The sequence below is a fragment of the Bombyx mori genome, chromosome 12, assembly GCF_030269925.1.
Source record: "Bombyx mori chromosome 12, ASM3026992v2".
Lineage (NCBI taxonomy): Eukaryota > Metazoa > Arthropoda > Insecta > Lepidoptera > Bombycidae > Bombyx > Bombyx mori.
In genome coordinates this window covers 6858412-6883604 of record NC_085118.1, presented here as the reverse complement: position 1 = coordinate 6883604, position 25193 = coordinate 6858412, and the positions used below count along the sequence as shown (strand labels likewise).

Below are 25193 nucleotides of genomic sequence, written 5' to 3'. Positions count from 1 at the left end.
GTGAGCGGATTCATTATCGCTCTCGAACCGAACTAAGCACTGCTTTGTACTTATCAATACAATTACTGGAAACATTTATTTGGTACCAGCACTAGCTCCGGACAGTGTAAACAATTCAAATTCAAATTCAAAATCATTTATTTCAACTTAGATGTCAGTATGACACACTTGTTGAATGTCAAAATACAAATAACAATGTTAACTCTACCACCGGTTCCAAAAAAAGCCACAGTCCTGAGAAGAACCGGCGAAACAAACTAAGCGGGCTTTTTTTGTTTGTTTTTTCTCAAATATTTTCTTTTTTTTAAATAAATAGAAATATTCACAATAAAAGAAAAAACAAGTCAAAAAAAATACAATTAAAAAAATATTAAGAATAATGAAAAATGAAAAGGCCAGGAGCGAGCGCCTCATTCCCACGTAGTGCCATCTAGTAAATAATCCTTAACTTTATAATATGCCTTGTTGCACAAACGTTCCTTAACAGTTTTCTTAAATATATGAACAGGTAGTAGTTGAACGTTTCTTGGGATCTTGTTGAAAAGCTGTACACCCAGCCCCCTAAAACAGTTGCTTATTTTCTTAATTCGAGCCGCCGGCAACGCAATACGGCAATACTATCGATCATAGTGCGGTAATTTAAATTGACTAGTGGACTCTTGTTTTTTAATTAATTGAAAACGTTATATGCGTTTCGGTTTGAAGGGTGGGGCAGCCGTTGTAACTATACTTGAGACCTTAGAACTTATATCTCAAGGTGGGTGGCGCATTTACGTCGTAAATGTCTATGGGCTCCAGTAACCACTTAACACCAGGTGGGCTGTGGGGTCGTCCACTCACCTAGCAATAAAAAAAAAATTAATAAATTTTAAATAAAACCAACTTTATACCGTTCTCCGAAAATTAAGTTCTAATGATTCCTAACTTTCGATCAACATACTATTGTTGATTGAAGTTCCTAACAAAAAACACATAGAAAATAGACCGATTTTTTTTTAATGCTGAATGTGTTTTGTTATAAAAAAAAAATTGCACTGTTTGCAATGTAAAGTAGGTGACACAGGTTTATAATAAAGCGGGCGGATTTGCTAATGCGTTAGTTACCTTCGTTTTATTTTTCGTGCGCTCAGTGCGAGTTTTTTTTTAGCGTTCTCGATATCGTAAAAGTTAACTCAAACGGTCCGCACAAAATGGGTCGGCGCGGTCCGGATCTAACCGCGGTTCGCCATTTGGCGACCCTTGCTATAGAGTTTGAAATCCCACGAAAAAGATTATGCAATTTGCACACGAATCCGTATTATAAAAGTGATTTGCATAAGTTCGTCATTGAATTGAAGTCGTCGTTGCCTAACGGATAAGACGTCCGGTGCATTCGTGTTGAGCGATGCACCGGTGTTCGAATCCCAGGCGGGTACCAATTTTTCTAATGAAATACGTACTCAACAAATGTCCACGATTGACTTCCATGGTGAAGGAATAACATCGTGTAATAAAAGTCAAACCCGCAAAAGTCACAAAGTTATAATTCGTAAATTACTGGTGGTATGATATCTTGTGAGTTCGCGCGGTTAGGTACCACCGTCCTGCCTATTTCTGCCGTGAAGCAGTAATGCGTTTCGGTTTGAAGGGTGGGACAGCCGTTGTAACTTACTTGAGACCTTAGAACTTATATCTCAAGTTGGGTGGCGCATTTACGTTGTTGATATCTATGGGGTCTCCAGTAAACACTTAACACCAGATGGGTTGCGAGCACGTCCACCCATTTAAGCAATAAAAAAAAGATTTGCATAAAATCGACTTTTGCTTTGATGTAGAGATATTATAACAAATAGTACTAGAACATATAGTACTAGAATCATTGGAGAACTTGCGTGAGCCACGAGTATGACACTATCTTATTTTTAAATGTAAAAGTCAAATATCTTACCCATCACGAGATCATCTGAACTATCCGTCTCACAGACTTTGAATTGGGCATACTTGCCCTTTTTGTGATGTAGGAGGTCACTTAAAATCTTAAAATGGATTTTACGCAAATCCAATTCAGAATGTATAGTAGGGAAATCCAATTCCGAACGTATTTCACTAAAATATGTATGTATATATGTACATGTATATGTGATTGTATATATATGTTACCGGAAATGTATGAAATCAAGGGAATTGTATACAAATCCTAGGAAATGTGTACAATTCCGATACTATTTAGGAAATGTATAAAATATTGTTTGAAAAACTATTTAATGCATAGATATCCTAGGAAATGTATAAATTTCCTCGGAATTGTATATAATTCCAATATCGTATTAGGAAATGTATAAAGTAACTGCTTTCTGTAATAAAACACGTTGTTAATAATATTTTTTTATTATAACACTTATTGAGACAATCGAGTAACAGTCATACCGTAAAATAATAATAATATATTCATATTATCTTACTAATTAAAACTTCTAAAATCAACTATCTATTAACTTTTAACGTATCACAAAATCAACTTATATTTATTCTTATAAAATCAAATTTTCATTTGGCAAGTAATCAGTCTGATAATTAAGTAATTATACATTTCAAAGTATAAAAGTAAATCTTTATATTATAATACTTTGTCAGTCCATATAGCTGTTTATTTTTGCAGGGTAAGCTCGAATGGCATTTGGAAGTACATAATACTTTATTTTTAAAACACAGACATCTTGATGTAGCACAGTTTTTCTTGCAAAGGCACTTCTTAAATCCCTGGCCGGTTCCAGTGGATTGCAAGTTGGCAACTGACCGTAGTGCAAGACTCGTCCCGCTGTCCCCGCGTACCCACCAATATCTTAAATGTTTTACATTTCCGATTGCTATTTAGGAAATGTATAGATTTCCTAGGAAATGTGTAATGTGTAAGTATAATATAATTTATTTCACACATTTCCGTGCGATTTTAGGAATTACATACATTTCCTAGGAATTGTATACAATTACGGATTACATACATTTCCGTTAACATATATATATATATACTTTTTTTGCGTATGTATTCGTAACTTAATATAAATTTCATTGCACCTACCACTACTTACTCTGCACTAACTCTGGTTGACTGGTAGAGAATGTCTTAGGCATTAAGTCCGCCAATGTAAATTTTACATGAAGTGTAATAAATAAATAAAACCCTATTAAGAACTAATTTGGCCGAATCGAATCATAACGCAAGGCATACGCCTAGTGATGATTCCCATGGTAGCCATTGTGAGAAGCCGAAAAAATAAATTTCCATAAAATTGACAGAGAGTGACACAAGCAACATTATATACCGGAAAAATGAAATGAATTCCGAATAACACATGTGAGTCGACTATTATCAAAGCCGGCAATCTGACTTTTGGACAATGATTGGTAAATCAGAAAAACGAATTATTGACTTTGTATTCCATTGGCAGTCACAAAACTCTTCGGAACGACATCTTAGATAAATAACAGGTTAACTATTAACCTTTATTTAATGCAGGTTTTGAACCGTATTCTTTGAAGGAGACGATTATATTCAAATCAATCTGTATTGACATATCAATAATTTTTTTTTGTGCAAATGCACAGATTGTCACCTTTGATAATAGACGACTCATGTAATGGTTGTGAAATCGCGCGACACGTCTAGTCCCTACTAATATATGTATATAGTTATAAATGTGAATGTAAGTTTGTTTGTTACGCTTTCATGCGAAAACTACTCAGCCGATCATCATTAAACTTTGTACACATATTCTTGGAGGTATTAGAAGTAGCATAGGATACTTTAAATTAAGAAAAAAAATATTTTTTAAGAAAAATTAAAAAATTGTTTGTCAAAAAATCTCAAAATCTAGCTTCTTCAACACCATCTACCGGTTCAGTAATGAAGTTCCAATCCTGAGTACTGTAAATGAAGTCGCGGGTAAAATTTAGCGTTATGCCAAAGTAACTATTCTACACGGACGAAGTCGCGGGCAAAAGCTAGCATAAAATAAAACTAAAACATAATGAATACGAAACCAGCGGTTACTAAGAAATGCCGCATACGTCGGTCGATGAGAAATCGAAATAAACGACTGTTCTGATATTTGACGTATAGATTGAACTTGATTCTGAACTTATCTTATTCTGATATATTTTAATCATGACTAAGTCGTCGTGGCCTAAAGGTTAACATGCCCGGTGCATTCGTATGGAGTGATGTTAATGCGCCAGTGGACGAATCCCGCAGGCTGGTGGTCGGACCTCTTATGAGTCCGCGCGGTTAGGTACCACCGTCATGCCTATTTCTGCTCTGAAGCAGTAATGCGTTTCGGTTTGAAGGGTCGGGCAGCTGTCGTAACTATACTGAGACCTTAGAACTTACATCTCAAGGTGGGTGGCGCATTTACATCGTAGATGTCTATGGGCTCCAGTAACCACTTAAGACCAGGTGGGCTGTGAGCTCGTACACCCATCTAAGCAATAAAAAAAATAAAAAAAAGAGGCTGATGGGTACTAATTTATGTGATGAAATACGTACTTAACAAATGTTCACGAATTACTTCCACGCTGAAAGAATAACATCGTCTAATAAAAATCAAAGACAGGAAGTCGCTTGAATTTCTTGTAATAAGTTTTTGTCGACCGCCATGATAATGACGCGAATAGTTTTGAAAAAAAACTAGTTTTTATGTAAATTACTTGTACTTTTGGTGTTTCTGATTCTTGGGGAACCGTTTAGTGATGTACTTTGAAGAAAAAACCCAGTAATCGAATCATTATTTCGATTTGAATTCTTAAAACGTCACATTTTGAAGATATTTTCGTGATTTTGAGTTGAGTCAGCTTAACTTGAATTTGGTCTGCCTACCGTTCCCAATGCGTGGGCGATAGTTTGACGATTTTGTTTGAGTCGAATAGTCCTGCCTAGCCGCTGTCATTGAAAGTGATGATGGTAGTCACCATCGTGCTCTGATAATACCAGCGCGCTACCATAGTTAAATTACCCTCTGACTCAACCTTCAAACTGTTAGTGTTCATGCTGGGCTGGAAATGAACTTAGAAAAAACAAATATCTTGACTAACAGCGAGATGACACCAGATGATGATGAGATGATTTACCTTAGTAAGCAAATGTCATTTAGGAAAAACCGAAACATAGAAGAAATACAAAGGAGAGTAGCTATTGCTTGAAGTCGTCGTGGCCTAAAGGATAAGACGTCCGGTGCATTCGTGTTGAGCGATGCATCAGTGTTCGAATCCTAGGCGGTTACCAATTTTTCTAATGAAATACTTACTCAAAAAATGTTCTCGATTGACTTCCATGGTAAAGGAATAACATCGTGTAATAAAAATCAATACCGCAAATTTTAATTTGCGTAACTACTGGTGGTAGGACCTCTTGTGAGTCCGCGCGGGTACGTACCAGCACCTCGCCTATTTCTACCGTGAAGCAGTAATGCGTTTCGGTTTGATGGGTGGGGCAGCCGTTGTAACTATACTGAGATCTAAGAACTTATATCTCAAGGTGGATGGCGCATTTACGTCGTAGATGTCTATGGGTTCCAGTAACCACTTAACACCAGGTGGGCTGTGAGCTCATCCACCCATCTAAGCAATAAATAAAGAAATTATACTGAGAAAGTACTGGGCACAAAAAGATATTCTCAAATCGCAACTACCGCTTAAATTGGAGAGTATAATTTAAGATACAACAATTTTATCCTGTCTAACCTATGGCTGGCAAACGTGGATTTACGATCACAAGGCAAGACAAAAAAAAAACTGACAACTCAGAAGGCAATGGATAGAAGCTCTTTAAATATAAAGCTGAGAGATAGAGTTAGAAACATAAAAAATCTTAAAATAACCAAGGTAAACGATGCTCTACACTTCTCTCAAAGTCTCAAATGGAGATGAGCTGGCCATATTGGGAGATACGATGACAATCGATGGACAATTAACATCACAAAATGGAAAGAACCGCAGGACGTGAGAAGTAGAGGTCGCCCTGGTGCCAGGTGGCAGGACGAGATTGTATCCAAAGCAGGAAGAGACTGGATGAACAGCAAGATAAGGAAAAATTGGATTCTTTGGAGGAGGCTTGTACCCTCAGGGGGTCCACATTAGAAGGAGATTAAATAGCATGAGTAGTAGATTTATTATGATTACTTAGTAATATAATAATTAATACTAGAATAATTAAGCTCTATTTAATTATTGTGGAATCAATCAAATAAAGCCATGTTATTGTTATTTTTATTTTGACTCAATTAAATATCAAAAAGTATAAGTAAAAAATAGATTGTTGAGTTATCAAAATAACATTAAGAAGCATTATATTCGTGGGAATCAAATGATTTGTTACAAACAAATAGATTTTTTTTCTAGTTTTTATTGTGTTTTCCTTACTAGGCAACAAGACAATCAAAGGTGGATGGATGTACGCCAATTACTAAATAGTTAGAGGCATTATAATTTTCTTATTTGCTGAACGAAAATCGTAACTTTCTACACAACAACATTCTCGTGAGGTTTTTAGAAATATAATAGATAAAATTTAATTGTTGTAGTTTTAATTGCTTTTTATTCATTAAGTCTAGATTTTATATTGCGCAGTATATATTTCTTTGTACGTTTTAAAATGGATCAAGCTTAGTTGATCGAAATTCAGGATAGCTTTGCGGTATAAATAAGAAAATGTTGGACAAAGAAGTCCGTAACGTAATAACTTGATCCCTGACTGATACAAGAATAATATATTTGCTATAATCATTCGGTATTCCTAATTTTTTGATTCACAAACGTGTGGGCGAAACAGACAAAAATGTGGGTGTAAACTTAACAGATATATATGACATTATTTTATAATTTTGTTAAGATCCTTCCCTGATTTTCGTGTTCATTATTTTCGCTATACGACTTCTAGTACTTCAACTACTTAGTGTTTACAGTTTCCGATCATTGCTGTTATTAGTTTTCTCTGTTGTATTGTATTAATGGTTGAACAAATTCTGTTATCTTTTATTGCCCTTGTAGGCAGACGATTATACGATCCACCTGATGGTAAGTGAATACCGTCGCTCGTGTACGTCAGTAATGTCATGGGGGAAAGCCAAGCCGCTGTCTATTCGCGGCCTACCTGGTGCTAACCGGTTACCGGACCCATCAATATATCAATTGTACAGCAATTACGTACATTAATTAATAATAATAATAATTTTTGGGTATTTGAATTTTATAACACGTTGTTATTCCGTCATTGTAGAAGCTTGTATGTATGTGTGAACTCATGCTTATAGTGAACATAAGAATATTCGAAGTTGCCTGTGGGATTCGAATACTGGTCTGGGCGCATCGCTTAATACGAATATATCAGGCGTCTGATCGCCATAATGACATTGGGTTACCGATACCAGACTTAAAACACCTGAGTAAATGCAATTTCTTCGTTCGACTATAAGGAAAGGCTTAGAAAATATTTATAATTAATTCGATTTTTATGAAAATGAATTAATTTTATTTTCTGTTTTCACATTGTTTGCGTGACCTTCTCAATTGAATGAGCTAAGTGTCACTTCCTCAGCTATGACATTGTGGCAACAACGCTTAAATGTGAATTAACTAATGTTACAATTAATTAACATGTACTTATTGTGTAAGCCCTATTTGCTGGTGTATGGCACGGCACTTTCATCTCGTGCTCCGCAGTGATACCACGAAGAGTTTTATAAAAGAAAAACAAATATAAAAAAAATATATCACTCGGTAAAAAAAAAGTTAATGGTGTGCTATTAAGAGTGTAAAAGATGAAGTGGTTATTTTATTTAATAGTTCTGGTATACATGTTGTATAGAGCAGGTAGGTGATGACCAAATAAGATTGAAAGGTTGAAGATTCACAATTAGTTTTGTGTCGTTAATCTATACATTTTATCTTACTTTTATTATTAACATACTAGACATAAAATATTGGTTCATTGATAATCTTTCTACTTTTTGCACATACCAATATTTTAAATCGAAAATTACATTTCATAATTGACTTTAAGCATTTTTTTATACTTTGCTTTATAATGCAGGCCCAGATTATGTTAAGAACTAGTCAGTACCTCTTACGTTAAAAAATCGAGCGATAAACGATCGAGTCTAGATTAGGATACTATGTTCTCCTTCTGAGTAAAGACACACTTATTATTTGGTGACACTAAACAAGGAACTCTTGATACCCTGCCAATCTTAACAGGTTTCAATAATTCAGTAGACTTTACCGAATTTTTTTTTGTAGTATACGCAAAGGAAACAAATCGCGTGACGGTGGATAAGATAGATTACTATCGGAAGTCGCCATTTTGGAAAGCTGGCAGTCGCCATTCCATTAATTGCAAAGGTTCGAGTAAAAGTCAAAAGGTAAGACCTATTACATTGCTTCTGGTGTATAGACGAGTTTATAGCCTAATTGGTGTTAGTTGGTTATCGGAGTTTATATTCACAAAAATCAGAATGACTCGATGAATCTTGAGAGATGAGGTCAAAGTGTTGATTTTATTTTTAAAACAAATAACAACTTTCCCATCCCCTAAATCGAAAATTATGACAGTTTTTCCGCAGAAATCAGTAGCCTAGATAAATATGGTTGTGCGTACTAACCGTGACCCGCGCTCAAAATTATACCACCTATGAGCATATATTAGGTCTTCTTTACCGAATTTGCTGTTTAGCATATATACAGAAAGTAAAAGTAATTTTTTTATAGATATCTTTAATTTCTGTTTATGAAAATATGCAATCATGGTATCGATCAGTCTCTGTCTGCGCATTGGTAATTTCACAACGCTCTCTTAATAAAGTCAGGTATACCAGAACTCTTCAACGACATTTTATATGGGTATTAAATTTACGCCCAAGAAATTATCCATAAATAGATATCTATCCGTGAATAGCATTTGAAAGGTCAGAAATCAAGTGACAAATATTGTAAAATCTAATTAAGCTTCATAACTGTAATGTTTGTTTTGATAATTATCGATGAAAGTTCGACAAAGCAACGATCAATTTGTTCATTTTGCTTATCTTTACATATTTCATGGATTACGGTAGACACGCGAAACATCATTTACATGGCCTTGAATAGCACCAACTATTCGCGTGGGCGACTAAGGACGAATGGGTAACAGCGTTATCTGAGTATCCTACCAGCATATTGTTGGTAGAGAGAATTTTCACACACACCTTGCAAATTAAATTCATGGTGTACGGTCTCCGGTAAACAATTAACTTGAGGTGGGCCATAGGCCAGTCTTCTCATCTGAAATAACAAATTCACACACATTGGTAAAGACAGTTCTTGAAACAACATCTGTGTTATTAATTGTAGGTACCTAGTACTAGAAATTGATACTCAAATAAAACAGTGTGCCAACTGTACAAAGTATCAATTATATCGGATGAATGAGTCGTGGACGCATAAAGGTCGAACAAACAAACAGGCCAGAGATTAGCACAATAATTAATCGGTCCGCCTATTTATCAGTAGATTACAAATGCGACTCTGATTCGAGCACTACTATTTCATCGAGTTATATTTCAGAGCCGTTTTTACTGTTTTTGTTGGCGTTATATGCGCTATATACGGCCAGTCTGATAGTCAGTGGTTGACGTACCTCATCGACGTCATCGGCATAGCCGCTGCCTATATTAGCCGGTAGCTGGATATATTGCGAGCCCAACTGGATAGGCGCTACAAACCTGCCTATTCCTGCCGCGTAGTAGCTATACTTTTCGGTCTGAAGGGTGTGACAATCAATAATATAATCAATAAAATTTAACTTTCGATCATATCTGAAACTAACCGCTACATTCGATTTTTGCTGGTTTTAGTTAACGTTTATCGATGGGCAGTGAGCTTATTTAATCGCCTTTGTACTGCAAAACTCGAACTCAATTCCCTATTTTATTTTGAGTACTGGCGGTTTCTTGGGACATATATCGTCTTCTCGCATTAAAACTGTATAATCTCAAAACTTACTAAATTTTACAGGAGAGTGTTTTAAAGGTTTAAGATATGATATTTTTAATATTAATCATCTTTGCAACATTTATTTTTTAGTTTTCACCAGTTACATTATCTGTCTTTTATAGTAAGATAAAATTATCTATTAATTTTGTTATTAGTAGTCAAAATATAGGTAAACTAAAAAAAAAAAAAAAAACTAAAACTAAACTACGCTCTTTTGACAGCATTTATGAGAAAAATACTGGTGATACCAAGTTATTCCGCATATTAACTCAATTTCGTAAAATTTTTGGAAATATTACCTTTTAATGCGAATAGACGATATTAAATGCGTAGGATTGGAACTACCTCCCTGCTTATATTTGTAATGCTATTACGCGTTCCAATTTAAGGGTAGAATTGTCGTTATCGAGACTCTAACTTTCGTTGTTATTTAATGTGTTACATTTGGTTATTGAGACGTTACTAAAAGACTTTAATAGAAAAACTAATAAGTTTATAATAAGTAAAAAAAAATAAGTATATTTATTATATACTAGCTAACCCGGCAGACATTGTAGTGCTTCAATCGATAAATAAAAGACCTAAGCTTTTGTATAAAATAAACTTCAAACAAACAAAAGGAATCCGTAGGACGGGGGACACATCAAAGAGAAAACAAAATTGTTATTTTATTTAATTCCGAGCATATTTATCTACTTTTTAAACCTTCTGTGGACTTCCACAAATAATTCAAGACCAAATTTAGCTAAATCGATCCAGCCGTTCTCGAGTTTTAGCGAGACTAACGAACAGCAATTCATTTTTATATATAGAAGATAGATTTTAATATTTTATGATTGAGTATTAATGTTAATGTGTATTGCAGATTGAATGGACAGACCCAGCTGGTAAAGCTATAAAGCAGATACCATCAAATAGAGTATATGCCTTGGAGCATTCCGTGCCGTCGCCCGCAGGTCGCATTCCTGCTTCACTATTACACTTCAAGTCCGTGACGCTGGACGATACTGGATTGTACACGTGTCGTTCTGGTGACTCAGAAGATCACGCGGAAGTTTGTGTTATTGGTGCGTAATTTCTTAACTCGACTGCAATTTTTTTTGGGGTTGTACCTCAAAACTTTTTTCTAGGTGAACTCATTTCGATAATTTGAAAGCTGGTGCTTCTTATTTTGTTGACGTCAGGTAGGTGACCGGTCGTAAAACTCATGCCAGAACCTTATCCAGCATGAAGACAACATAAGAACATCGTGGTGATTAAATCAAACGCCGATTGTGGTTTATTTTTGGTCCGCACGGATAGGTACCATCCAAATGTTTGCCACGAAGCAGGCATTGCCATTCAATGGAATCTGAGAATTTTATTCAACAGAAAGTGAGTTATCGTTGCCACGTCACTGTAAGCAGACAATGGAAAAAACATGTCGATTTTGTAAATTTATCTTGTATAACGACATAATAAATAATAATGACTAAATAATAATTACATGTTTGAATAAAATAAATGTGTGAAAACAGAAATTCACTGCGCCATATATGCAATTACTGTTATCTCTTTGGCGAATAAACAGATCAAGGGTTAAGAATAAGTTACACAGACAATGTTTGTAGCGAAATGAAAATTATGTCATACGTTTAGCATTTGTGTTACATAATTCCGAGCGAAAACGGAAATACAATTAAAATTTCCGTTGCTTTTAAATGCAGTTATGTCCATGTAGGCCACGTTACCGGATTAGACTTAATTACTCGGACAGTTTCGGCTGTTTTATATGTTTTTTACATTCGCAATAGGTTTCGATTTATTGTTTGTTGGGAATGCATTTTTGTTGTCGGATTGTTCTGAGGAATAGTTTAAGGCGATAATCACCAACGGAGAATCGCACTACCGGCCATCGGAACAGAGTACAACTTTGCAACTAACGCGTTTTATCTATAAAGCTAGCGAACGATCCTCTACGCTCAGAATACAGAAAAAACTTTTTTCTGTATTCTGAGACTCTACGTTACTTCCTCAGTATTATGAATTGTCTCTCCTAACGCAATCTTTGAAGAGAGTCCTCGGTGTTAGGATTACCGGTATTACTAATGTTTATGAGCATTTAAAGTTAAAACCTTCTTCCAATCCAAATTCTTGTCAGTAACGTGTGAACGTTCACACTTGACCGCTTTGCTTTTGAGAGCGTAAAAATTAAATTGTTTTATGATTCACACTCATCCTTCTTTTCGCGTCGCTTTCCTCATTGCTAAAGGTCGTGACTCTCTCGCTTAATCATTCTCTAATGTACGATTCCCCTCTATATGCTGCGTACCTTGGCTTTGTGGAGGGCATCGTGGAACTTGACGTTCAAAGAAGATCGAATTTGGTCCGACCAACTCGCGGAACTGCGTCTTCTGGGACGCTTGCTTTCTATCTTACCTGTCACCATCAGTTATTGACATTGTCACCGTATTTTCTAGCAATCTGTCCAAAGAACTCTAGTACTCTGCGAAGGCATATGGTGGAAAGCCTAGTTTTAGTTTTATGTGATTCACACTAATTAACAAATTCTGCAGTCTATTCTATAAAGGAAAATGTTATTAACATTACACTTTTACATTCAGGTAATTGTTTGCTTGTTTAAAGACCGAGTTACTTGAACAACAATTAGAATGGCAAAAAAACAAAATAGATAACATGGAGAGATTGAAGAGAAAGAACCATCCCAATTAAAAGGGGTGTTAGGCAAGTGGACCCCTCTCACCAACAATTTTCATCTCAATATTAGAGTCAATAATAAATAAACTAAATTGGAACACGATGGGTTTAAATATAAATGGAAAGTATTTAGATCATTTAAGATTCGCTGACGATCTTGTCGTGCTATTTGAGAACAGCGTAGAGCTGGAACACATGATAGATACACTACAACAAGCAAGTAGACGATCGGGCTTAGAAATCAACCACAACAAAACAAAAGTTTTTTTATGGGTGAAATAAAAGGTTTTTTTATTTTTTTTTATTTAATTGGTTTTTTTTTTAATCCAGATCCTGTAGTGTTCAAGAATATACGAACTGAACTGACGGCAGATCTCGGTCGGTCTATAACGTTAAATTGTCACGCCAAAGGCAATCCTGAACCCAGGATTCAGTGGAAAAGAAATGATAATCTTATTAATGGTAAGATATTAATCTCTGTAGCTAGTTTAGTTAATTTAAAACGATTCATAAATAAAGGTATTTTCACGGTCTACGTGTTATCCATTATTTTTGATAAACATAATTTTTGGAATAAATTACTTATTAATTATCATGAATACATAATATACTTCAATTCATTGTGTCTGTACATTGAGCAAAACTAATAAAAATGGAAAGAAGAGTCATAGAGCATAAACTAATAAAACTAAAAACTAATGAGGTATTGTTAGTTCGCTCAGGTAGGTACTGTCATAGTGCTGGTTTCTAATGCGGAACTATAATGCATTTTAGTTCGAAAAGTAGAGCAGCGACCATTGATTTAAAATACATCAATGGTAGCCACTTAACAATGAAATCGAGACTGAGCCTCATGTCTCATCTTTTCCATCTACAGCAATAAATAATGTTGACTTTTCAATAAGCGTGTTAAGAACCATTACAGTCGCATGGATACATTTTAGAAGGACAAGACGACACGAAATATAAATTGAATACGAAATTCAGCAGCGATGGATTCGAGAGTTCACTCACTATATTTTCATTGACGTCGGAAGACAGCGGATTGTACTCGTGCGTCGCTATACAAGAAAACACAGAACAGTGCAAACACTCAAATTATGTGAACACCACTCTAAACGTGAATCGTAAGTATGTGGTATCTAGACAAAAAACAAAAATGACTTTTATGACATCATTTTTCTATTTATTTATTTAGTTTTTATTATTCGCGACTGTTGATCTTGATTTTTTTTTTATTATTGAAAGATTACTGGTGGCCCGTAGGCCTTTCCAGCTTCACCAGGACAGGTGGGCGAGCAAAGGCTCAGCCAGGAGGGGTTGGATTTGCTAACAACTGCTCGAGCGCCTCCGAAGGAGACCTAACAACTCAAGAGCAATTGCTTCGCGAATTAATCTACTACCGGATCGGAATCGCGACCCACTGAGAAGATCCGGCGAGAAACTCAGAGGGCTCAGAAACTCAGTGGGCTATGATCTTGAAGTCCAAAACGACACGATATACCTATTCATTCATAAAATTTAAATTTCGTGTTTTAGATGCTCCGATTTTTGAAGACGGGAATGATACCGAGTTGGTTTATGGTCGATTCAATCAGAGGTATGTGTGTAGAATAAATGTAGTATATAAAGTAATTTATATTTTGTTTTAGAAGCATGCTTTTTGTGAACATCATCCCGCATCCCGCTGTCACCAAAATATAAAAAGTAAAAGTGTATCGTCAAAGAACAAGGAAATTAAAATTTTTTAAGACCATTAAACAACACTTTAAGTAATATCAGAAATATAAATACACATTTAAATGTATAATCTTGATCATGTTCCTTGCGTAAGAACAGATAAAAATTGATTTGCTAATAATAAACACTCTATAATATCGAAGCTTCCTGCTCGGAGAAAAAAAAGTAATGGTCACGTTTCAAGCAAGCCAGTGCTGGTTGTCTTTTAACAAAAAACACTTACTTATTGTATTATTTGTTAGCAAAAAACATTAGAAATAAAGTAACACATGTTTCTTTTGTTGTCCGTCTCGCCTGTCTTGTTTATTCGAAATACTCCTAGTGGTGCTGGCGAGTAAAATGCTGGTAAAAAACAATTGCTGCGAGTCAACAATCCATTGAATCAGCAGTATGACGTTTCGAATATAAAAATTAAATGTGTGGTGTTGTGGGACACCGGATAGGAACGAAGTTCCTTATTATAAAAATATTGATTTAAAGTTCTATTCGAGGTATAAAGAAAATAAGACTGGAGGTTTCGCAACAACCCACGGTCATTCGGTAACGTGCGAACTTATTGTGGTACACTTCATTCACGGTTGTTTGCATAAGAGTTAGTGTATTGCGCAAACGAACGCTCTGAGATCGCGGTCAATGAATGATAAAAAATATGTTATTTTTTGTACGTTATTACAAAGTTAAGTCATACACTGTGTGCATTACTAATTTGTACGTTATTACAAAGTTAAGTCGTACACTGTGTGCATTACTAATAAAAATATTACGTTACGGACGTTTTTTCCCGGTTAGGGTACCCCTCCGCATCGTCCCATAAGCAATACCGTCTTTACCATAAGGGCACACGGGGCCCGTGCCCATGGCCCCCACTCTCAGGGGGCCCCGAAGGACCGACAATTTCTCTCACACATTTATTCTCAAAACATTTTTGTCGGGCACATTACACTTTTTTCACAAATTACTAATCTTATCAGAAGGTATTTACAAGGCATATACTACGCTATTATATCGATGACTGCGCCTATTCCTACTGTAATAATTAATAATATTTCCGAACGCATCCTTCTTAATTTACTAAGTACACCATCTAGCGATCACGATAACGGTTTTCGTTATCGTAATCGTAACCAAAAAACCATCAGCATTCTAATATCATTAATGACATATTATATCATACTGTATTTGATTACCTATAATAAATGGTCATACTCAGTAAAAAAAATATTATTATAATTCGCTTTTTTTACTTTCCAAAAGGGCCCCAAATTCTTGTGTGCCCAAGGGCCCCAGCCTAATTTAAGACGTCCCTGCCCATAAGGAGCTTCGTTCCAAAAAATAATAGATATCCAATTCTTGTACCGTTCGTTCACATTATAGTCCATTTTTATATGAATTTCCAATAAAACTATATATTTTTTAAATGAAATAAGCTTCAAGCGCATGTTTTTCAGTATTAACTTGGTTTGCTCCGCAAGAGGATATCCCGCTCCCACATATCGGTGGTTCTCAAATATTAACGATAGTACCCTAATCGAGTTTGACAAGAAACAAATTGAATTCAACCAAGAAGCCAACACTGCTATATTGACAGTCACGGTGAATCAAACCGAAACCTTCAAATGCTCAGCCAAAAACGAATATGGAGAAGCGGAAAAAGATTTTAAATTGGTGGAAACTACGACGAACCCCGCTGGCGGTTTGTATTTTTTCAAATAAAAATAATGATATATTTTTAAACTAATAATAATATTTAGTAATAACGACATTTTTTAAGGTTTTGAAATTCAGTATTTACATGTGTCTGGATTTAAAGAAGAGCCTAGTGAAAACGATTGGAAAAATGGAGAGCTTGTTACAAAAGAATTTCCTATCTCTGATGACGATCCTGATTTTAAAGGTAAAAATAAAAGATATATAGACGGTAGGCAACGTCGTATATAGGTTGAATATAGGATAATCGCCTTATCGTTGCCGCTCCTGGCTACTCCCCGAAATTGGTGGCTTCTGCCAGTCACCGTCGACGCCCTAGACACGTCCTTACGGATCCATCAGATCCAATAGCCTTTGCATTAGACGCCTTCAGCTCTAACACTAGGAGCAGGAGGTAACCGTACTCGTCGAACTCGGTAAAATATTCGACGTGCAACCTAACCCATGCATCAGCCCGCTAAGTTTCTCGACGGATCTTCTCAGCAGGTCGCGATTCTGATCCGGTAGTAGATTCATTCGCGAAACAGCTGCTCTTGAGTTGTTAGGTTTCCTTTGGAGGCGCTCGGGCAGCTGTTAGCAAATCTCATTTTTCCTGGCTGAGCTCTTGCTCGCCCACCTGCCCTGGTAAAACTGGAAAGGCCTCCGGGCCACCGGTAATCCTTCAATCCTAAAAAAGGCCGTATAGAATAAAAAGAGACTTAAATATTAAATTACAGGGTCCATAACCAAGTTGAGTGAATTAGAAAAAAATATGAATTACTGGGTTCGTATTAGGGTTTCGAACAGTGCTGGTGTTTCTACGTGGTCTACACCCATACAAATTGGAGCTCTTACTGAAAACGAGGATTTGCAGGAAGAACCACAAGATGAAGAGATTAGTACTGAAAGATCAAAGAGTATTGCTGTTGGAAATAGTGATGTGACATTCTATGGGATCTTCTTTGCTGGAGGCATTTTGGTCGTAGCTGCTGTCTGTATGTTTGTCATGAGGATGGTTTAAGAGATACTCTAATACGTATTCTATTTATATTTAACCATGAAACCTTTTATTGTATTTATATTTATTTATGTATGTTTATATTTGCGGTAGGTTATATATTCATATGTGGTAGAGAGACGATTCCTTACACGACTACATTTAAAAATTATAACCTAAATCGTACGTAAGTACAGGTATGTTCATATAAAAACTATTTTACTGGTGGTAGGACCTCTTGTGAGTCCGCGCGAGTGGGTACCACCACCCTGCCTATTTCTGCCGTGAAGCAGTAATGCGTTTCGGTTTGAAGGGTGGGGTAGCCGTTGTAACTATACTTGAGACCTTAGAACTTATATCTCAAGGTGGGTGGCGCATTTACGTTGTAGATGTCTATGGGCTCCAGTAACCATCTAACACCAGGTGGGCTGTGAGATCGTCCACCCATCTACGCAATAAAAAAAAAAAATATATAAGTAAATAAGTATCCTAATGTCGCATAAAAATCGCTTGACACGGTTATCAATGGTTTTTTTAGAACAAGTGGGTGCCAGTTTAAATTCTGTTAATCCCCATTATTTGTTTCTTGTGCATTCCGGGTGTATTAAATATTATTTTTTTATTAAAAGCTAAATTATGTCCCGCTAGGCCAAAATATCGTTTCCGTCGGAATAGGAGTTTGTTACTACTTCAGCTTCGAAAGCCGCTTGCATAGGTCCAAGGTCCTGTCTAATGCAATACTTAATTCGAATTGAAGTCTGAGAAAATTACTTTCAGATTGAATTTTCTGTTTGTGGTGATTCAATCTTTTCTACTGCGAACTGTAGTTTTTATTGACTTATTCTGATTCCTTCACGTCGGAAATCAATTTGAAGTCGCAGTTAAACTGTTAGCCTAACCAACAAATGGAAGATGATTAGTTCCTTGAAAATAATTATTGTATTCTTCGCTATCGCACACGGGATAGCAACGTCGTCCTGGATAAAATAATGAAGATATTCTTGATATCGCACGGGAAGGCAACGTATACCTGGATGTTTCTACGGCTAAGTAATGTGGTCTGGTTTGAAGGGCAGAAACTTCAATACTACGTCCGAAGCTGCATGTCGATCTACCTATGTAGATAATTATGTATTGTACTGATTTGATGAGGATGATTTTACATATCGACGCGTGAAAGGCAAACGTGACTAAGCGACAATAACTGCTTTGTACATAAATGATAGGCAATAACCATATTCGATGCGCAAAAAATATATATTTCCAGGTCTATTAAAATAATTTGAATCCTACGGCTAGATTCGTTAAAATATAATTTTTATCAGGTATTTCAACTTTAAATAATTAGTCTAGTGTAAATTTCACGCATTGTCGCTTAGTCACGTTTGCCTTTCAAGCGTCTATATGTGAAGTTTTTTATTAGTTTCTATATCGGTTACTATTATTGTGAGCATGTATTTTTTATGTATGATTGAAATAAAAAATAAAAACGTTTTTAGAAATAGTTTTATTGAGGCAGAAACACTGTTGCAAGTTACATAACAATAATAACTCGACTACTAGTATCTTGTGTTATGTACACGAAGAAAATAGAGGAAATCAAGAAACACTATGTGTTTTTAATATTTGACGAAACACTCCCAAAACAATATATTAAGTGTTTGCAACAATTTTGTTTGGTCGAAATTTTTGGTTTCTTCAAACCGGTGCTTACGTTTTTATTAATGTCATTTATAAGTTTCTAAAAGCTTAGTAACAAAGAAGCTTAGCATAAAAAAGTATTTACTTTAAATAATTTCTCTTTGGACTTCTAAGTCGTTTAAGAAAACCAGTAGGGTAGCATATTTAAGAGTTAAGTGATTTACAACAAAAGTTTCGTTGGGTAACTTAAAATCAGTGATTACATAAAAATTAACATAATTAATTATTACGTAAGAAATCATAACATCAGTCTTCCTGAATGGAATTGTAATTGGAACTTTTTTTTATTAGGACCACAAAATACGATTACTCAATAATATTGTAAAATTTAACAGAAATTTTCATTTTCATTAAATTACGGAATGCATTTAATAAATCATTTGGAATGTTACGTGTTCCTATTAATATGATCTCGTCACGGTTATGTTTGTATTCTAAATAAAAAGTAATTGAATTCCTGCTTGTTTGCTATTTTTAAAGCATTTATAATCTACTACTTAAAACAAAATATATTTAATACATTATTTAGAAACATTCAAGTTTTTTGTATAGTTTCACGTATTGAATACTGCACTCAACTTCAAAAGGGCAGCACTACAATAACAGTAATACACTCAACCATAATACAACTTATAATCTAAATTATGTAGTAATAAAATGAAATTTACAACTAATAAAATATATTAATTACAAAACAGTAAGTTGACTCCGAAATAAAGATATTTTAATTTGTTTGTTTATGTTCTCTCCCGTCAGATAGAAATAAAGTAATCGAATCCAAGCGTTACTTAACATTTGAACGTTTAAAATATAGCACTTCGAATCATTGTTACATAAATTTATTCTTGTTTACTTAAAAATAATGGTTATTTAAATATTAATAAAATTGAGAATTCACCAGAGTAAGATTATTGAAATTACAACAGTTTGGGGCCTTGTTTCCCTAACTAATAAATAACCAATCAAACGGATTTACTTTAAACATTGTGTTGTAAGTAAATGATGATGGTTTTTTACATGCTAATTCAAATTTTGCAACTGTCAAGAAAGGTGTCCCACATATAATATATAACCCGTTGCTAACAGCGATTTTAATAAAGAATAATTACACTTAATTGCACGTACCGTCAACAGTATTATAGGTATCTATTTACATTTAGTTTCACGATTAAGACATAAGGCTTATTTTTGAAAACTACATATTAATGTGATTATATTTAAATTAAATCTAGTTTAAATTAATCAAGAAGCCAAAAACTTACATAAATTTAACATTTTCAGCACGAATGCAGTTGATATTTAGGCTATTTATTTGGTAACAACATTATATGTATGTTTGAGGCCTTTATTATATAACGTTAGGTAAACGAATGAACACTTACTTACGAATATATAGTATTTAAAATTAAATTTTATCTACCTACATTTACCTCAAGTTCAGGGGATAAATACGTTAAGTAATTAACTTAACTAAATTGAAAACAAGATATATGTAAATTAATTTGAACATTAAATCTTCATAATATTGACTTTTTTGATCTGCTACTTAATAGTGGTGCACTATCAACTATAAGATCTGACAAAAACAACGGCAGCAAATGGTTTTCACACTGGTTACCAATCGCGAGAAGTCGTCACCAAACTCATTGTGACGCAAATATAGTAATTTCATTTTCAGATATTTTCGTGGTCGCTGACAACTTCTTTGTCACACGAGAGTAACCGGAATTACGAGAAGAACTAAAGGTAAACGAAAAATTCAAAAGTTCCCCAGTGTTATACTGTATACATGAAAGGTATTTTAGAAATAGCTTGTAATCGTGAAGGCCGCTAAGATGACAGCGATCGCTGCGATGATCCTGTCAGCGTGGCTCGTCTCTAGTAGTGTCTCGAAGTACACCCACTCAGAGTAGCCGGCCGCGTTGCAGCTTCGGATGCGGACGTGGTACTTTGTCTTGTTGGCTAGTGGGCCGACCGTGAACAACGTGTCTGAAGACAATTAAAATTAAAATAGCATTCTATAGCTTAATATAGAATTTTCCTCCGTGCCATGGATACCGGAAACACATACAAAACAAATCGAAACAATTGAAGTCGTCGTAGCCTAAGAGATAAGACGTCCGGTGCATTCGTGTTGAGCGATGCACCTGTGTTCGAATCCCAGGCGGGTGCCAATTTTTCTAATGAATTACGTACTCAACAAATGTTCACGATTGACTTCCACGGTGAAGGAATAACATCGTGTAATAAAAGTGAAACCCGCAAAATTATAATTTGCGTAATTACTGGTGATAGGACCTCTTGTGAGTCCGCGCGGGTAGGTACCACCGCCCTGCCTATTTGTGCCGTCAAACAGTAATGCGTTTCGGCTTGAAAGGTGGGGCAGCCGTTGTAACTATAGTGAGATCTTAGAACTTATATCACTAATTGGGTGGCGGATTTACGTTGTAGATGTCTATGGGCTCCAGTAACTACTTAACACCAGGTGGGCTGTGAGCTCATCCACCCATCTAAGCAATAAAAAAACATACAAAACAAATCGAATATATTTCACAAAGATGTCTATATCCGTAATCGAATGCGGGCTCCGTTTTAAGTTAGTCATTGATCATTTCACCAAAGAGGCGCTTAATCTCTACATAAATAGGCAAGAGCAAAACAGATAAGTATCATTTTTTGATCTGTGTATAAGCCGATTATCTTTTTTTATCTCATTGTGCTTCAGGGTTATCAATAAAAAAAAAGTAGACATTATGTTGGCAGTTTTTTTTCCTTTTAAGAAATACGGATAAGTTAAATACTATTTTCTTTTCTGTTCGTCAATTGGCTCGTGGTTTTTTAGCTCTTGAGGAGCCCAAAAAAATTTTGTAATATTTATATTAACAGATAGTATTATAAAGAGGAAAGATTTGTTTGTTTGTTTGTTTTTTTTGAATAAGCTCCGAAACTACAGAACTGATTTGAAAAATTCTTTCACTGTTTGGAAGCTACACTATCCCCGAGTGTCATAGGCTATTATATTCTTTTTATTTATTTATGGATCGTTACTAAAAATCCAATAATGTGACCCAAGGTGTAAAAAAAAATTACCTAAAATATTCTTTAAAAAAAAAATATATATTATTTTACCTAAAATATTCTTTACATCGCGTGCGCTGCGAAAACCATTGATGATAAAATAAAATAATGTACTATGACTTTGACATTACTACACATTATTATTTACAAAAAGTGTCACGACAGCATATGTCTAACTATTATAGTTATACCCCAATAATAATTTTCTTTTTTTATAATATAACCTAACGCAAATAGAAGGGTTGATGCGTGTGTTTTTTTTTATTTTGAAATTTTTGTTAAGCGAAGCCGGAGTGGGCCGCTAGTACTAAAATAAATTTAACTTTTTGAGGTATAAGTGATTAATTTCGAATTTTGATCATTGAACCAGCATCAGAAACAATAAATTTGTAATTTGCACAACAAAACAATTAAATGATCTGAACGTTTAATTGAGAAAAAAAAACGTCGAATACACAAAAAAAAAACGTATCTAATTGTTCTAAAAATACATTTTTATCACCAAAGATTTTTCCTTTTTGTATAGATGGGTCAACAAACTTACGGGTTACTTGGTGTAAATGAATAACGAAGTTCATAGCGACTAAATGCTATTCTTGAGGTCGCAGATAAATAGTACGGCGATACCGCCACTCAAACAGGAGCGCATGGTTACGTGGAAACAATAGGCAAGTTCTTGGTATCTATCCCCGGCTGTCATCCGAGTGTCTTCGCAGAGTCCTTGAATACTTTGGTCACATTGCACAAAAGGATGATAGCAAACTCGAGAGGCTCATCGTGACTGATAAGGTAGATGGGAAAAGACCTCGGGGGCGCAGCCCAATACGTTGGTCCGACCAGATCCGCACCGTTTTTGATTCCACGATTTACAACACCCTCCATACCACCAGAGACAAAAATGGATGGAGAAAGATCGTACGTGCGAAGGTGATACAAAAGGGTGGTCACGACCCTCAGCAATGAGGAATACGACGCAAGGAGGAGGATCCCTTTGGACCCAGAGTATACTCTATCACTAGATATATAGTTGAAAATTAACTAAGGATGTCTCTAAAATATCGTTCGATGAAAAAGAAACAGTAGTTGTGCTTGAACTGGGGTCTGGGGTATTATGTATATCTGCTGATACATGGGTGGAAAGATTATTAAATAGTATTAGTATAAATACTGTATACTAATAACTATGATATATTAAATTTTTGGATAGTTGCAATTACAGACATCATTCATGTTTACAAGTTCATCTATTATAGTAAGAAAATCCCGTCTAATTATAATTGTGCGTTGCTGTCAGTTGAAAGATATGTTTTCACAATTAGCACGCAAAGTCATTGGACTTGTCTAACGACTGAAGTATACTTTAACAATAACTTACCGTTAGGATCTGTGATGTCCACTTCGAAATCTTGAGCAGAATCCCAATCTGGAGGGTAATTTTCTTGGGCAGGAACCATTTGGAATGAATATCCTAGTAGAAGAGAATAACAGTTTAATAACGCTCGACCTTAGTTTTCAGAGCGAGCTATGAGCAGCAGTGGATACCATAGGGGATTCGTTTCTTTGAGAAGATGCTGTTACTACAACTATACAACTGCTAGTTAGGCAATATATGGGAACAGATTTACATGAAAAAATGGTCGAAGGGAAGAAAATCGACTTTTCATTTAAATGCCTTGATATTATTGGCCAGACAAATATTTATTACCTTGGTTCTGATAATATTAAAATTAAAACGATGCAATTTAAGCAATTTATATAGTACAATAAAACGTTTTTGGTACTAGTTTAATTATAAAGAAGTGTTGTGTATGTTGTATAAAGGGGCGTGATTCGTGAGTATCTGGCAAAGTTAGTTCGTCCGTAGTTTATGTTTGAGCGTTATATATGTATGTATTTCCTTTGGATAGTTTTAGGTATTGAATGTTGATTTGTCTAAAGTATTAGTTTCATGAGTAAATATTAAAATAATTAAACAACCATAGTTAAATTTGGAAAGACTCCTCCTCCTGTTCTCACATTGAACGAAGTTATGTTTGCATTTCAAACAGTATTTTTTTTTTGAGCCAACTCAGAATATTTGGGATATTTTATGTATAATCTTTTTGATTTTTATGGATACCTTTAACAGTAAGGTTTGCTGGGTCGGGTGACCTATCTTCTTCTAGTTCCATTGGGCAGCTCGAGCAGGAAACATTGAAAGTCAGAGTCGTAGTGTTAGCGTAAAGAAAGCTTACCTGGAATTAAATATAGTTTAGTGTATATGTATATTTCTTGCCTCTTCCTTTCACATAGGACAAGTGAGATTGGCACAAAATATGTACGAGTACATTGCTAATTGATTACTCGAGACTAGTAGTCATCTGAGAATTAGCACATATTGTTATAATTTTTGACACAAGTCATCCGTATCATCTTTGATTTGCTGTGCAATTTCCCTGACTTTTTGTTCATTCTAGGATAAAGATTTTGCGTTCATGATGGTAAGATGGTCGGTAGCAACTGCTTGCCTATTTCTACCACAAATAAAATTGCATTTAAATTTTAACATAACATTGTAACTGGTAAAGTTCAAGTTATTTACCGTAAGACAATAAATATCTAAAGCGGTGGAGATTTATTAATTTTGTTTATTTCCATTTTTGCTTATAAACAAATTCTACGTCCCAATACGCGGAACATAGAATGATAATTAATTTAACGCGACCTGATGGTTTTTTTAATGAAATGGATACAAAAAATCAGAGGATTAAACAATTTAGTAACGTTTTAAAATTAATATATACGAGTGTGATGAGAAAAATAAATGTTAACACCACTAAAATATTTAAATTCACTTACAAAATCAGGTTTGTTGGGTTTAGCTGCTGGATTTACATGGAATATAATAGATTCTTTCCCCTTGATGTTGTTCGCTGTGCATTTGTACTCGCCGATTGAACTGTTATCGCGCATCCTCAAAATGAGTACTGAATATGTACCGTTTTCTGAAGTGACCACCTGAAAAATTGAATCTTTTTAATATTGGAATAGATAAAACGCCTGGTGTAATATTGTCTAGCGAAGCTGGGTATCACAAATCCCGGAGTTAGGTACAATTTTTACTAATAAAAAAAATATTGCACATGCTTAGGAACGGCGGAATCACATTTGATACCCATGCAAAGAATTGGCCGGGCCCCATTTTATTTTTTTAACGCTGAGGGAATCCATTTACGGATACTCGGTCGAGTGACCCGAGAATTGCTGACGTTCATGAGCGTTGATAACAGGTTCCACTTATTATTGATCACATGCC

General features: G+C 35.1%; 2 protein-coding genes across 3 annotated transcripts in view; one reads left to right on the top strand and one right to left on the bottom strand.

Moving 5' to 3' along the window:
• Window positions 1-7522: 7522 nt before the first annotated feature.
• LOC101744520 (limbic system-associated membrane protein) lies at window positions 7523-18613 on the top strand. The gene is made up of 9 exons (XM_004929523.5): window positions 7523-7842; window positions 8269-8390; window positions 10865-11066; window positions 13027-13158; window positions 13641-13823; window positions 14236-14296; window positions 15885-16129; window positions 16208-16330; window positions 16860-18613. The coding sequence occupies exons 1-9, from the start codon at window positions 7791-7793 to the stop codon at window positions 17141-17143; spliced, it is 1404 nt and encodes a 467-aa protein (XP_004929580.2). The 5' UTR covers window positions 7523-7790; the 3' UTR covers window positions 17144-18613.
• Window positions 18612-25193, bottom strand: part of LOC101741075 (hemicentin-1) — a 129420-nt gene continuing 122838 nt past the window's right edge. For both annotated transcript variants that reach the window (XM_062671400.1, XM_038014483.2), the window contains exons 9-12: window positions 24737-24895; window positions 24018-24132; window positions 23274-23366; window positions 18612-20809 (exon numbers count right to left, since the gene is read on the bottom strand). In XM_062671400.1, the coding sequence (XP_062527384.1) occupies window positions 20622-20809; window positions 23274-23366; window positions 24018-24132; window positions 24737-24895 (555 nt within the window). In that variant the 3' untranslated portion in view covers window positions 18612-20621. The remainder of the gene's footprint in view (window positions 20810-23273; window positions 23367-24017; window positions 24133-24736; window positions 24896-25193) is intronic.